General features: G+C 26.5%; 1 protein-coding gene across 2 annotated transcripts in view; it reads right to left on the reverse strand.

Annotated features, from left to right (window-relative positions):
• Positions 1-5,959: 5,959 nt before the first annotated feature.
• The window catches only part of LOC101494264 (protein DETOXIFICATION 40-like), a 17,606-nt gene continuing 8,492 nt past the window's right edge, over positions 5,960-15,073 (reverse strand). For both annotated transcript variants that reach the window (XM_073369999.1, XM_073370000.1), the window contains exons 3-8: positions 14,746-15,067; positions 11,563-11,619; positions 9,305-9,543; positions 8,296-8,414; positions 7,782-7,868; positions 5,960-6,239 (exon numbers count right to left, since the gene is read on the reverse strand). In XM_073369999.1, the coding sequence (XP_073226100.1) occupies positions 6,174-6,239; positions 7,782-7,868; positions 8,296-8,414; positions 9,305-9,543; positions 11,563-11,619; positions 14,746-15,067 (890 nt within the window). In that variant the 3' untranslated portion in view covers positions 5,960-6,173. The remainder of the gene's footprint in view (positions 6,240-7,781; positions 7,869-8,295; positions 8,415-9,304; positions 9,544-11,562; positions 11,620-14,745; positions 15,068-15,073) is intronic.

A 15,073-nucleotide genomic window follows, 5' to 3' on the forward strand; every position in this document is an offset into this window, starting at 1 on the left:
AGCTAATCATGAGTAGGAACATGTTTGAAAAGTAGTTTCTTTGAAATGACATTTTCCATGAAGATAAATTTCTACATGTTTTGTTCTGCCATGTAGGATAGGATTGTGAGAAAGATGAATTGCATTTATGTTGTCACAATATAGGGTTGGTGTGAGTACAAGGACGTCAAGTTCCATTAGAAGTGATTGAATCCAAGGGAATTAAGATATTGAATGAGCCATGTTGGGAAACTCACGACTCGACCTCTGTGCTTGATATAACCATCGAATTTTATCTGACCAAGAGACTAAATTCAGAACAAAAAAGATGCAGGAACCTGAAGTAGAATGTTAATTGTCAATGTTAGATGCCCAATCAACATCACTATAGGTATGAATAGTTAAAGGAATATCAGGTTTTCTAGGCTGAAGCAATAGATCAAAAGTTGTATACCCCTTTAAGTACCTCAATATTTTCTTAACAACCTTCCAATGTGATTCCAACGGATGAGCCTAAAATTGACATACTTTATTTACACTGAAGAATATGTCAAGTCTGGTTTTAGTGACATACTATAAAGCACATACAATGTACTTGTACAAAGTCGTATCAACAAGTTTATTAGTGCCATATTTACCGAGTTGGCACGAATTGACCATAAGGGTTGAGCTTCCATTAGCATCATGCATGTTAGACCTTTGAAGTAAATTTGTGATGTATTTAGTTTGGGATAACAATGAGAATTATTGGGAAACTTATGAACCTCAATGCCAAGGAAATAGTCAAATATAGCCAAGTTATTTTAAGGCATATTGAGAATTAAGCTTTGAGATGGAGATAATGTACCAGACTTGATGAGGAACCAATTATAAGAATGTTATCTATATAGATTATAATGTAAAATATAACACATCCAACATGATATACGAGAAGGGAAGAATCACATTTACTTGTCTTGAACCTGAGTTGAATTGGAAAGAAGTTAGTCTGTCATACCAAGCACATGGTGCCTATTTCAACCCATAAATTGATGTATGATGCCTATAAACAAGGTCTTTATTGGAATCTGCAGACCTAGGTGACTATTGCATGTAGACCCAAATGGTTGTTGCATGTGACTAATTGGTGAAGTAGAAGTTGGTGGGAATGAGTTATTGGTAGTGTGTGCATGAGGTATAGGAAAAGATTGGTTAGAGGGGGAGGTTGGTTGATATAAGTGATGAGAGTATTGTTAAGGTTGAATGTGAGATTTTGGTATAACAACAATGTAAGTATTAATATGATGAGAAGTTTGAGTGGTGGGATTTGCACTTAGAAACAAAGTGGGATAAGGAAACTTAGTTTCATTGAAGAGAACATTTTTGGAGATGTATATGAACTTGAAACCTTTGTGTTGAGGGGAAGGTCCAAAATTAATGCATTCAGTTGATCTAAATTAAAATGTGTTAGTGATGAAAAGACAAATATTTGGATAACAAGATCATCCAAACACCTTAAAATCAGGATAATCATAATATTTGTAGAAGAGTTCAAAATAAGGACAAATGAAATCCTTTAAAGTCGAACAAGGTAAACTGTTGATAAAAAATGTTGGAATGGTATAGCTGTGTTCCCAATATTTTATAGGGATAAAAGAATGAGCAAGAAGAGACATACCCTTTTTAACAATATGCCTGTGTATACGTTCAATAGTACCGTTTTGATGTGTAGTATGATAACAAGTTAATATATGCATGATACCTAATTGAGAAAGGTGATTGGTAAATTGTTTGAACTCTCATCCCCAATCACTTTGGACAACTTTAATAATTTTGAAAATTTGATTTTGAATGAGTGCATAAAATTGTTGAAAAGCATGTAATGCATGAGATTTTTTGTTTTGTTTTGAGAAAGTAGATCCATGAAAACTTAGCAAATGTATCAACAAAGGAGATATAATAAGTAAAACCATTAGAATATATCATAGGGGCAAGGCCCCAAAGGCAAACATGTATCAATTCAAAAGATATAATATAAATATTACCATATTTAGGAGAACGAATACGATTATATTTTCCCAAGCAACAACCATGGCATAAATTGGAAGTACATTTATTTGATATTAAATGGGCATGCATGCCTAAGAGTGTCCAACTAGTTTCGGTAGTTTTCTTTCTTGTTGTGCTTTTGCCCTTTATTGTACCCAAAAAAAAATCAAACAGTTGTACAAAATATTTTTTCACAGTTGTAAGTTTCTCTATCATTTAAAAACATATTTTTTGCCTTCAACTCCAATTAAAAAAAATAGGGTTAAATATGTTTTTAGTCCTTATAAAATTTTAACCTTTCAATTTTAGTCTTTGTAAAATAAAAATACAACTTTAAGTATACTTGAGGTGTTAGCTCAGTGGTACGAGTTTAGCCTCGTAACCCCAAGGTACTGTGTTCAAATTCTATAGAAGACAATTGTTAATTTGGCATTATTGTCGCTTTGAGTAACAATATAAAAAATCCCTCCAAAAAAAATAAGCTCAAAATTCAATATCTATATCCATTTTTTCTCATTTAAAAAATTTATATTTAATCCATCCCAAGCTAAAACATTAAAAAAAAAATTGTGGAGGAACTTTTTTTAATGTTCTAAACATGCTTGCAAAATATTATTTAAAATTTTTAAGTTGAAAGAAATTTAAAAATATTTTATTTGAAAAAGAGATTAAATCTTCTTGTTGGATAATTTTGTAGGGATTAAAAGTTGTATTTTTCTTTTACAAAGACTCAAATTAAAAGATTTAAATTTTATTGGGATAAAAAACAGATTTCATCCTAAAAATTATAATGAACAGAATATCACAAAAGTAAAAAAAAATTAGGGAGATAAACTATCATGCCAAGATTTTAGATTGGTTTTTCTATTTTTTCTCGCATGCATAGTACATTGAGTACTTGTTTAAATGAATAGAAGTTTCTATATTGAATGATGATTCACCCGCTCTGCATAAAACATGGACCGCATGTGCAAACATGAAAAGATGGTTGAACTGTATTTGTCTAAGTTGAATTATTTTCCAATATTTATCCAAGAAATGTCTTGGTTTAGGTGATTTTAACTAAAACAGAGGCAATAATAATCAAGCTTAAGTAATCAGAGGCAGCAGTAAAGTAAAGAGTGCAGAAATAACGTGACACAAGTACACTTATCTTGGTTCACCATCAACTTGGTAGCTACATCAAGTCCCTTCACTTAGAAGAATTTAACTACTAATTCAAATTCTTGAGTTACACAACACCGGACCCTACAAGTCAGTCTTCTCATATCTGGATCATATCTTTCTTGTGAAAAAATTCTAAATATATCTTCGTGTTAATAAATTATGTGTGTATCTTCTTGTGAATAATTATGAGTGTTTCTTCTTATGAATAAATTATGAGCATATCTTCTCGTGAACAAATTTTGAGCATATCTTCTTGTGAACAATATTTTGACCATATCTTCTTGTGAATAATATTTTCACCATATCTTCTTGTGAATAATATTTTGGCCATATATTCTTGTGAACAATATTTTGACCATATCTACCTTGAACAATATTTTGACTTTATCTTCTTGTGAATAATATTTTGGTCATATCTTCTTTTTCACCTTGGTCAAAGATTTACTTCAATTATAATTTTGAATTATATCTAATTTTTTATTGTGTTTAAAAACTTATTCAAACGAATCTTCCTTCATACTCTTGATTGATTGGTGTGTGAATGGATTCAGGCTTCTTCTTGAATATTCCCAAATTCTGATTCGGCTAAGTCTTTTCTTCAGAATGAATTCTTTCAATTTGAGTCGTTGTCTTTCCATCAGAGCCATTAACTTTCTTGTTGGAGTGAGATGTTGTCTTTCTTGGATAATAAAAGTCAAAGGCAGAATTGTGTGACTTATAATTAGTGGCGTTGGACAAATCACATTGTGGAATCATTATAGTCAATGAAACATTATATGCTACATATTAGAGGCAATATTTTGAGTGTGTTGCAACTTTTGATAAGCGGAATATGAACTTTGAATGCATGACTTGAATAATCTCTTCAGAGTTAATGATAGCTATAAACTCTTCAGAGGCATGATTAGTTTGTGCACATCAAAAACACGCAAGGGCTTTAGAGGCATGCTTCAAATTAAGTCTTCAGAGGTAGTCTTCTTCAGATCGAGTTATTAGAGGCAATCTTTAGACCCAAACTTCGGAGCCAAACATCAGAGGCAACCTTTGTAACCTTCAAATGCATGGTGCTTTCAGAGGCATATGTTCATAGACATATGTTCATAGGTAAACGTGTATGCTTTTGTGTTCCTCTCATCTCATCATTTGATCATTTCGTCTAGTGACTTCCTCTGGTGACTTCTTTAGGTTACTGCCTTTGATTTTCTTGTTCTAATTGTTGCACACTTAATGAAGCCATTAGTCCAAATAAATTGCATTTGTTAACATCAAAATCACAAGAGGAAAACTAAATTGGTTCCAACAAGAACATATAACAAGACTTATTTATGAAATTATCAAACGACTTTGGGATCCATCGTCGACGTTTACAAGTCCCTAGACCCGGTTGAATACCACACAATATCTTCCATCTTGGTTAATTAGTACTTCTTTCATCTCAAAATAATTATCGTATTGGGCCATTTCGTATTAAGAAAAGACAATAAATGAAAGAAAGAATATTGATTAGACAAAATTATCCATATTAACTATTGGTTTATTCCAATTGTCATAAATGTAAAGTGGAAAAATAATAAATTTAAAGTGATTTACATAACATTAATTAGAGGATAAAATTGAAAAATAAAATTTAAAATTGCATAATGGAAACTTAAAGTGACAATCTTTTAGGAACTTATTTTTTTTATAAATGTGACAATTATTGTAAGACAAATAAAGTGTTATCTTTAGCTCCTTGATCCTTAGTCCACTACCATTGCCACTTCCATAAGTCATCTAGCTAATTATAGGGAACATATCAAGTGAGAACTGATAGTTATTATGATAAACGAGAACTATTAATAATAACTATTAGATTTAATTAATGCATAAGATAAAATTACTCAATAAAGATGGTATGTGATTGTATCCCCATCCAAATAACTCTTAAATACTATATGCTATAATATTTCTAAATTTATTTTCTTTCTACTTTCATAATAACTTGAATTAAAAACTCCATAATAAAGATATTATTTTTATTTTTATATTTTTTTGACTCAAGGATTTTATTTTTATTAAACTTGCATTTTTATTGTTTATTGTAATACTATTGTAACTTTCAAATTACAATTCTTATTATTGTAATATTTTATTGCCTAAAATTTCACAAATTTCAATCATTGTAACTTAACTATTGAAAATGTTATTTCGAGTTTATATAATCTAACAACTTTTTTATTTATTTAAGTATTATTAATTTAGAATTAACTATTATAAACAATTTTATTAATAAATGCATTAATTTGTTTATTCTAATAAAACAGTGGGTGTAGCTAGTTAAAATTATGATATTCAAAATTTGAATTTTACAAGTTGTATATTTAATTTTGAAAATTATTTTTCAAGGGATTGTTTGGAAATGCAAAAGTTTTGAGTCAAAAAAAATATAAAAATAAAAATAAAATCCTTAAATAATTATATCTCAGAAGTACAGAAAGGAGTTTTATTTTTTAGATACAACATTAAAGAGTTTTTAATTCGAATTATTACAAAAATAGAAAAAAAATAAATTTAGAGATAGTATATCATATAGTATCCAAGAGTTATCTTTAGTGAGTAATTTAATTTTATGCGTTAATTAAATTCAATTATTATTATTAATAGTTATCGTTTCTCATAATGACGATCAGTTCTCACCAGATACGCTCCTTATATATATATATATATATATATTAGTTAATTATTAACCATATACAATCCATTGTTACCGTTTCTCTAAAATATAAGTACTCAAAAAAGCAAAATATAAGTCAAAATATGAATATACCTTCATGAATGGTGATACAATAGTCCTTCGCTTTAAGGAAAAATATATCACTTACTCATATAAGATAAGTACAAACTTACCAAATTAATTTTTAGTTTTTTACTTTTTCAAAATAGTAGGTCGCTTGATCTTTATAGCGCCACCAACTTATTTCGACTTCTGACCATTTAATCATGTTGCGAAACAAAGAGCTTCACTCTTTAATGAGTGTCTCGGTCCTGTCCTCCCACTTGTTCAGCCTCTTATTTGATTCTTCAACCTGCAATAAAGAAAACACATTCAATAACAAACACTACGTTCCTTTTTTATAAAAATTAGTGTACGTTTCATCTATATTAAGGAAAGCTGATAGTATGATTAATATTTATATTCTGTATATGATTATTACTAGATTATTTTTGGCGTACAAATTTATTTAATGTTGAATTTTCATCTTGCTAGTCAAGTTTTTTCTAAAGAAGCTATAGTTAGTGAGAGGTGTAGTAGTAACTTGCTTTTCTCAAGGTGTGTAGCCCAATTAATATTAATAAGGAGTTTTAAGATTTGATCTGCTAATAAACTTGCTTGACACACTATTACTATATGGATTTTATCAGATTATTTTTATGTTTTTAGAGGTCTTCTTCGACTTTAAAAAATTGAACTCTAAATTTACACAACTCACAGTAGCAGATTTTCTTGGAGTGGACAAAGTCCACGATATTTTCTATATTTTTAACTTTTTTTATAAATAATAATATAGATTATTAAAATAATAGTGATAAATTATAAAAATATCTTCAAACCTTTATAGTTTTAAGAAATTCACATGTTCTTACTCAATTTTTTCTTCTATTTAAATAATTTTTCTCTGTAAATACAGTAAAAAAACAAATGTCAATAGTTCTTGTCAGTAATCATCTTCTTATTTTTACTAAAGAGATTATTCAATTGTTTTTAAATCACAAATAGACAAACTCTAACATCCTAATTAGTAACTAAACTACTACCTATTAATAAATTTTTACATGTTAACAATTGATATATGATATAGTGTAATACTATTTGTTAATTATGAATTGCTTTAATTAATTTGTGTATTTATTTTAGGAGTGATATGATGTTTAAACATAAAAAAATTGATGTATTTTTCAAGAAAAAAGTTTTCAACAAAGATGAAAATCATAAAGTGAATATATTTTATTTGATTGAATTGTGTTAAGTTCTAAAAACTTGTGAAAATTGTAAAATTTATGAGAATTGAAATTCTAATTTTTTTCAACTTGTTAACTATGTATGAATTGTGTGAAACTATAAAAAAGACTATGACTTTTATGAATTTTAATTATAATATTTTAGTTAATATTTATCGCTACCCGGCTCCCCCTAATATTTTGTGCTGCCACTACACAACTCTAACTTCAAAATTTGAACATTTGATGGTGAGTGGCGGCGTCTAATAGACTACGACCATTGTAAGAGACTCATAAATTAAGTTTAATCTCTTTTTAAATAGAAGATAATTATATATTTTTAGTATAAAGTGCAAATATAAAATTTAAATGGAGTATATGAATGCAATTTTTCAAATGTCAAAATATATGAAGAAAAAAAAGAGGACTCTCTAATTAAGACCATGTCCTAATGATTTAATTGCAGATATTGTTTACTGATCATTGATCTTACTCTCTATATCGTGAAACTTATCCCTAAAATAGCGACACTCATAAATTTCAACTAGTAATAAGAAATAATGGATGTAATAGAGAATTCATTAAGAAAGAATTATGATCACTAAGGGAGAGTGTTGATCATAGTTTACCTCTTTATTCCAATCAGTTCGAAATGTAACCCACAATAGAATAATTGTTTGCATAATCACGCCACCTAGCATTCCCAACCATATTCCCTATACACAAAAAATCAATTTCAATAATAATCAATCATAGTAACAGCTAAAAAGAAAACCTCAAAGGCCTTTATTTAGAAAATTTCTACCTTTGGTCCCAATAATTAAAAAAAAATTAGAGATTTTTATTCATTTATAAAAAAGGTTATGATTTTTAAAATTCATTTGTTATTTAAATGATTTTTTATTTACATTTAATATTTATTTTTTAAACATTAGTGAATGCATTTAATATCTCACTTTTTTATGAAGAATATATTTGTAAAAATATTTAAAAAGAAAAAGAAAATAATAATAATAATAATAAATAAATAAATAAATAAATAAAATAAATTTATTGATATTGATGTTTTTTTTTCTTCTTATAATTAAAACCAAAGAATATATTATTATAATTTTTTTTACTAATCTAAGGAGGATATTATACCTTTGCACCAAGTTTGAAATAGAAACCGAGAACTGCCCCCAACGGTATTCCAATTCCATAATAACACCCAACATTTACATATGCAACGAAAGTTTGCCATCCACATCCAACGGCCACACCTTTCATTCATAAAATTAAGATAATATTAGTCTTTCATTTTTTTTTAAAGTGAATGATTTACTAAAAACAAATTATAATTATTAAATTTCAAGAGCTCCAAATTTTTAAACTACATTGCAGTTTAATTTATAGACTGGGCTTTTTCATTTGGTAGATGGTTTATAATGGACCAATGGTTAAAAATATTTGAAATTTCGATACAGAGTCTTTAGAATTAGAAGTGTTCTGTTTTCTTTGTTTTTATAATTAAGATAAAGATTAATTATTCAATAAATATTAAAAAAAATGTATATAAATTAAATTTTGAGACATAATTCTTTCATAAGTTGATGATCATGACATTCTTCATCGTAACAACTTAGACAATTAAATTATATAAGCCTTAAAAAAAATAATTTTAAAGTATTGATTTACTATAAACCATCTATTAAAGTGATATACTGTATAATATAACTAATATACATAAAATAAAAAATACATATAATTTTAGCCAAAATTACATCCAATTTTATTTATGTTATTTTGTGGAAACAAATCGGCCAGTTATCTCTTTCTGTCTACATAGATCCTTTATCATTATAAACGTTTACTACAATTTTTTTCCTACTTTTTTCCCACATAGTTCATTTATTTTTTTAAACGTCTACCACTTAAACCCGTATTCATCTATTTGGAAAATTTAACTAAAGAATTTAACTAAAGAATTTAACTTTTATAAAAATAAAAGACTTATGTGGATAAATTAAAATATTTTTTCTGGTATTAATTTATAATTTTATAATCTCTATTGCTACTTGTTTGTCAATAATTATTTTATTTCTTTTCTAAAGAAGATTAAATTATAATTTCAGAAAAATAAAAAATAAAAAATAAAAAAATAGTTAATTACCAGATAAAACAGGCTGAACGCCATTGAGAGTAATAGAAAGAGCAAGGAGAGGACAGAGATCTGAGACAGCAGCGGCAACATCTTCACCCTCTGTGAAGACATAACTAATCACATCCCTTAATGCAATCACCACAAGAGCTAAAATCACTGATATTATGAAAGAAATCACTGTCACCACCACCACAGAAAATGAGGCTGATTTTGGATTTTTGGCTCCTAATTCATTGCTCACTCTCACACTGCATGTTTGTCAAAATAACAATATTATACTTTTCATTAGTTAAATCGAGAAAAAAAAACTAATTAGAAAATTATTCAAGAATTTGAACGATCCACGAGAGATTTGATTTAAAATCAAGAATTAAAAATTAAAATAAAAAATTTTAGTAAAATTTGACGAATTTTTTTATAATAATTCAAAATCAAATATGGAATTATTCGTAAAAATTTATTTAACTCTGATTTTTAGGGGCATACAATGAATTAAATCATAAACCAAACCAAATCATGCCTTTTGAGTTGGGCAATTTTTTGAATGAGTCTACCTAACTAAATCCAAACAAGTACGGTTCATGTAACGAATATAAAAAAATTTACTTAAACTTGTTTTTTTAGTGTCCGTAAAATTGTTTTTTTAAATTTTAAATTTGTAATTATAGTTTCTTTACTTTTGGTTTTGACGGCATCTAACCATTTAAAATATTTTTAGTTCTTGATGACATCTAACCATCTAAAAATGATGTGACATGTTGAATTAACATTTTTTTAATGACATGACATCTAAATCATCATTTTTTTTAATAAAATATTTAAATAAAAAATTTGACAATTATTAAATTAAATAAATTTAAATTTGTATGTAAAAATAAAAAGAAAAAAAAATGTTTTTCCTCTTTTGATTCCTTCTTCAAACCCAAAAATCTTTAATTCTACTCCACATATGTCTAAATCATTTTCTTCAAATGGGTTATCTGGGGCAATAAAAAGTTGGTGAAAACATTTTGAAATTGGAGCGCATATCAAAAGGTTTGTGTAACTTATTTTTTATCTTTTTTAAATGTAAAAAATGTCAATATCAACTTCAGGAGTAACACACTCTTAATGGTAATTGACAATTTGTTTATCAAATAGGAGAAAACATCAACTCCATGCTAAAATTATCTAGCTTAAAAAACAACTTAATGTGAAACACAATCACAATTTGGAACTTCAACAACTCAAATGAAAATTAAATGTCATGAAGTACATAGGAGATGATGATGTTCTAAACATGATGGATGCTTTAGAGATTTGTGGAGAGAAATTAAGGATTTTGAACTTGAAGATTGAGGAATAAATGGAAATGAGAAGCACATAAAAAATGATGACTCCACGTCATCGTTTTTGAATGGTTAGATACCAAAAAAGACCAAAAGTAAAGAAATATAAAATTACATTGATGAAATCAATAAAAATAATTTTCAAAAATTAAAATTAGCTTGGTCTCATATTGTTTTTTTAGTTTTAAAAAATATAATATTAAAAATAGTTTTACAAAACAGTTTTTAAAAATAAATAATTCAAACAAATTTTTTAGTTTTTAAATTTTAAAATACTAAAATAGAGTTTTTGGAATGTGAATCAAACAAGCCCTAAAAATCACATTTTCTTCTTAGTTCTCATTGCTCCAGGTTTTGAAAATTTAATATAATCTTTTAAACATAATTTCTTTGTGATGTAACTCGATCAACCCAAACCAATCTGTTATACATTAGTTTGGATATTATCCCACGAACTTGTAAATCTGAACCAAAACAAACTATGAACTTTTTATTTATCGATTTGTGCATTAGATTCAATCAAAATCGAACCAAACCAATTCACAAATACCCTTAGTTATTTTTTTTATACATAAACAATACAAAAATTAAAGGGTAAACCATTATTTTAATTCAATGAATTGTAGGACGATGTCACTTTAGTCATTAACTCATGCAAAAATTCAAATTAGTATTTGAATTATTAAAACATGTTGTAATAATTACGTACTATTTTGACAGTAAGTTGTATTTTCAAAAACTTTTATGGTAGTAAGTTGTATTATTCAAAAAGTATTTTAAATATTCAATGATTAATCTTAAGTTATAGTTGAATCAATTATCAAAATGACCACAAAAAAAAAAAAATAGTATTTCAAATTTTATGTTCAAGAAAATAATGAACAACGTGGAAATTACAACCTCAAGCATTAATGATCAACAAAAGAAGGAGAATCAAACCTTGCAGCTGCGTTAAATCCAACTGAGATCATGAACACCCATCCAGACACAGTGGTACTGCAATAAGAAACACATTCATTTACTTTTTACATTGATTGAGTCATTTTCTAACCTAGAAAATACAAGAGAACAGTTCCAAAGAGTAGCGTCGATCTTTGTTAGAATTTGTGTTTTTAAGCATCCACTCATATTTTATACTCCCTCTAATCCTTTTTAAAAAAAAACAAGTAGTTTAAAATTTGGTCAGCATAGCAAGATTAAAATTTATCAACAAAAGTTAATGTATCGATTTTATAATATAAATTAAATACATCAATTTTTATTGATTAAACTTTCATTCAATTATTTTTTATAAAAGATATCGAATGAAGTATATAATTTAAAGACTACTTGTAATTTTTAGAGTTAATAGTTTTTACCCCGCAATGTTGGACTAATTCAGTCTTAGTGATGCTCCCTCCCTCCCATAATAATTAAATCATTTAATTATTTTATATATATTAAAAAATATATAAATAAAATACTATTTATATTAAATTATTTTGTTAAATATTAGTGCATTATTAGTGTCAGAAATAATATAAATATACTAATTAAAAATTCAGATGATGATTAAGATATTTTTTTTTCCATAAATCAATTATTTTAATTTTTAGGACCAAACATGTAATATTTTTTATATTCAAGCTCTAATAATTTGAGATTCTTTGACTTAGTCCTTCATGACCATTCGTTGGATCCGACGATCGATGCAAAATTGAACGTGGCACGTTGCGCCAACTATAAAAGATAAGATATTAAATGCCTATATCTTTGCAAAAAGGTTCTTATTTTTTATATAAAATTCTTTTTTATTATATACATTTTCCCCATCTTAAACATGAATGAAAATGAAAAGTATATTTATTTAATTTAAAATTCGAATAATATATAGGTGTTTTGTTAAATATATTTAAGGTAAGAAGAAATATAGGTTTTTTGTCAAAAATAAATAAAAGTAAAACTGTAATAAAATTCATAATTTTTTTATTTTTATTTAAAAGAATTTTCAATAAATTATAAAATAATTATTCAAAAAATAAATAAATTACAGAACTGAAGAATTGGTTGTGACCAAACCTAATATTTGAATTAACCAATTTTACGTGAGTTGGGTGAATTTTTAATCCACATATTTTATACTAAATCCAAATCAAAATTCATACACAAATGAGTTTGAGTTGTGTTCATGAATTATAGAAGAAAAAAAAAATCTTAAAATATGTAATCAATTCAATTCTTCAATCAAAAACTATAAAATTTTATCACTAACACATTATTTAATATTTAAAGTATATCTATACACACAGAAAAACAACTAAATTAACAATAAATCTTTAAATCAAATTCAACAACAAAAATAATATACATCCATAAAAATAATAAAAATTTAGCAAACAAATAATAATAAAAATATATATATTTTTCATCAAGTTTGTTGTTTCATGGATTAAAAGTGTCTGCACTATTATATGGGTTAAAAATGTCATACATGCGCTACTCAATCAAAATACTATTGAATTTAGGATGATGTTCTTCACTCCATAATTTTCAATTTTTTTATTTATTAAATTCTACGATTTAATAATAAAAAAATTTGATATGATATTGGAAAATATGATTAATGAGTTTACCAAAAACTCAAATTTAATAATATAATTTACATATGTTTAATAAACATTTGGATTTAATAGTATTATCTACATACTTTTAATAAACATTTTAATTTGGAGTAAAATGTTGGATTTATTTGAATGATGAGATTTGCATGTTGACTATACTCCCAAGTGGGTCCCAAAACTGGAGGCATGTAAGTCAGCGGCCACACGAGATGTCGTCTGCCTAGTTATAGCTATCAAATTGGATTCCTCGTGACGGAGTATCCGACAATATATCTTTTTTCAATTCAATTTGTTTCCTTTCTCTAATGATAGTTTGAGTTTGAAATATTCTTTTAACTTTTTAAATGCGTAAAAAAAAGTTTGAAAAATCATCATTACATTACGAGATACCAAGGAGTAAGATACTATGATCTTCAACACCTTTTTTGTCCATTATCTATAAATATCTATTATCCCCACAAATATTTACGAAAATGGATATGAGAGAATGATTATCTACCTACCTCATCCCATGGTCCAAATGCTGAGCTTATTTACAAATTAATTAATTTGCTGTCTTGTTGATTTTTCTTAAAATTGCTTTGATCGGATCGAATGTTTTTAAATTAATATCCGACCAAGTATGATCCCACTTTCTTAAAAAAAAAACTTACAATTTAATGTGTCTATCACTTTTTGTATATATTTTAAACTCAATTTTTTATTTATTAATTTTGTTTTTTTATTGGTTTATTATGTTATAGTTAGATACAAATATTTTATTATCAATAAGTAGTGATTAACTTTTGTCAAAGATCCTTTGGACACACAATGTAGAGTCTATTTTTACGTAAATTTTCTTTATATGCAAGAGTTAATGATCAAATCCCTCACCACTTGAATGAATTAATTGTTGGTAACTTCTAAGTTTTTATATTTGTTTAAAATTGACATAAGTTAAAAAGTTTAATTAACATCTTCACAATGTAAAATAATTTTACGTTGTCGCTATTTTATTATGTTACATTATTAATTTCAAAATATTCTTATAAAAGTGAGATATTTAATAAAAAAAAGTATAAAATTCTCATTAGATATAATATAAAACTAATTTATGTCACCAATAAAATTAATTTAAATCTTGTTTATGATATAACTCAAGAACCAAAACATCAATTTTATTTATATATTTTATTAAAAAGACATTTTTTCTCATTAAATATATTATTGAGTTATATCGAGAACAATATTTAAATTAATTTTAGCGTCAATATAAACTACTTGACATTACATATACAAAATAAAAACAAATAAAGCATATATTTTTCAACAACAAAAAATTAGGCCTACATTTTTATATCGAAATAAATAAATAAATTGATGATACTATTAGATCTTATTAATTAATCTAATAAAAAAAGACTTAACTGACTGATGGATATCAATTAGGCATGCTTCAATTAGACAGATAACAATAATTGCAATCTAGATTGTGAAATTAAAAAATATAAAAATAAAGTATAACATATAAAAATTGACTTACCAAATAGAAAGGGAATCAAGAGCAATTTCAGGATCAGGAAGTAACCCTGCAAGCAAAACCAAGATTTGAAAGTACCAAGTCTCTAAGCACAACATCACAGCTGATGCAGCTGACAATTTGAAAAACTCTGGCAACCCTGTAAATGCTTGATAACTAAACCCTTTCCATGTTTCCTTACACTTTTCACTCTTCACAATATACACAAATTGTCCAATCACAATTATCCACCAAGACAAACTCAAAACCAATGATGCACCCAATAAACCAAGCCCAATTTTATATACAGCAACCCAACTTAATATAAGGTGAATAACCAATGTTCCTGCTG

The sequence above is a fragment of the Cicer arietinum genome, chromosome 6 (assembly GCF_000331145.2).
Source record: "Cicer arietinum cultivar CDC Frontier isolate Library 1 chromosome 6, Cicar.CDCFrontier_v2.0, whole genome shotgun sequence".
Lineage (NCBI taxonomy): Eukaryota > Viridiplantae > Streptophyta > Magnoliopsida > Fabales > Fabaceae > Cicer > Cicer arietinum.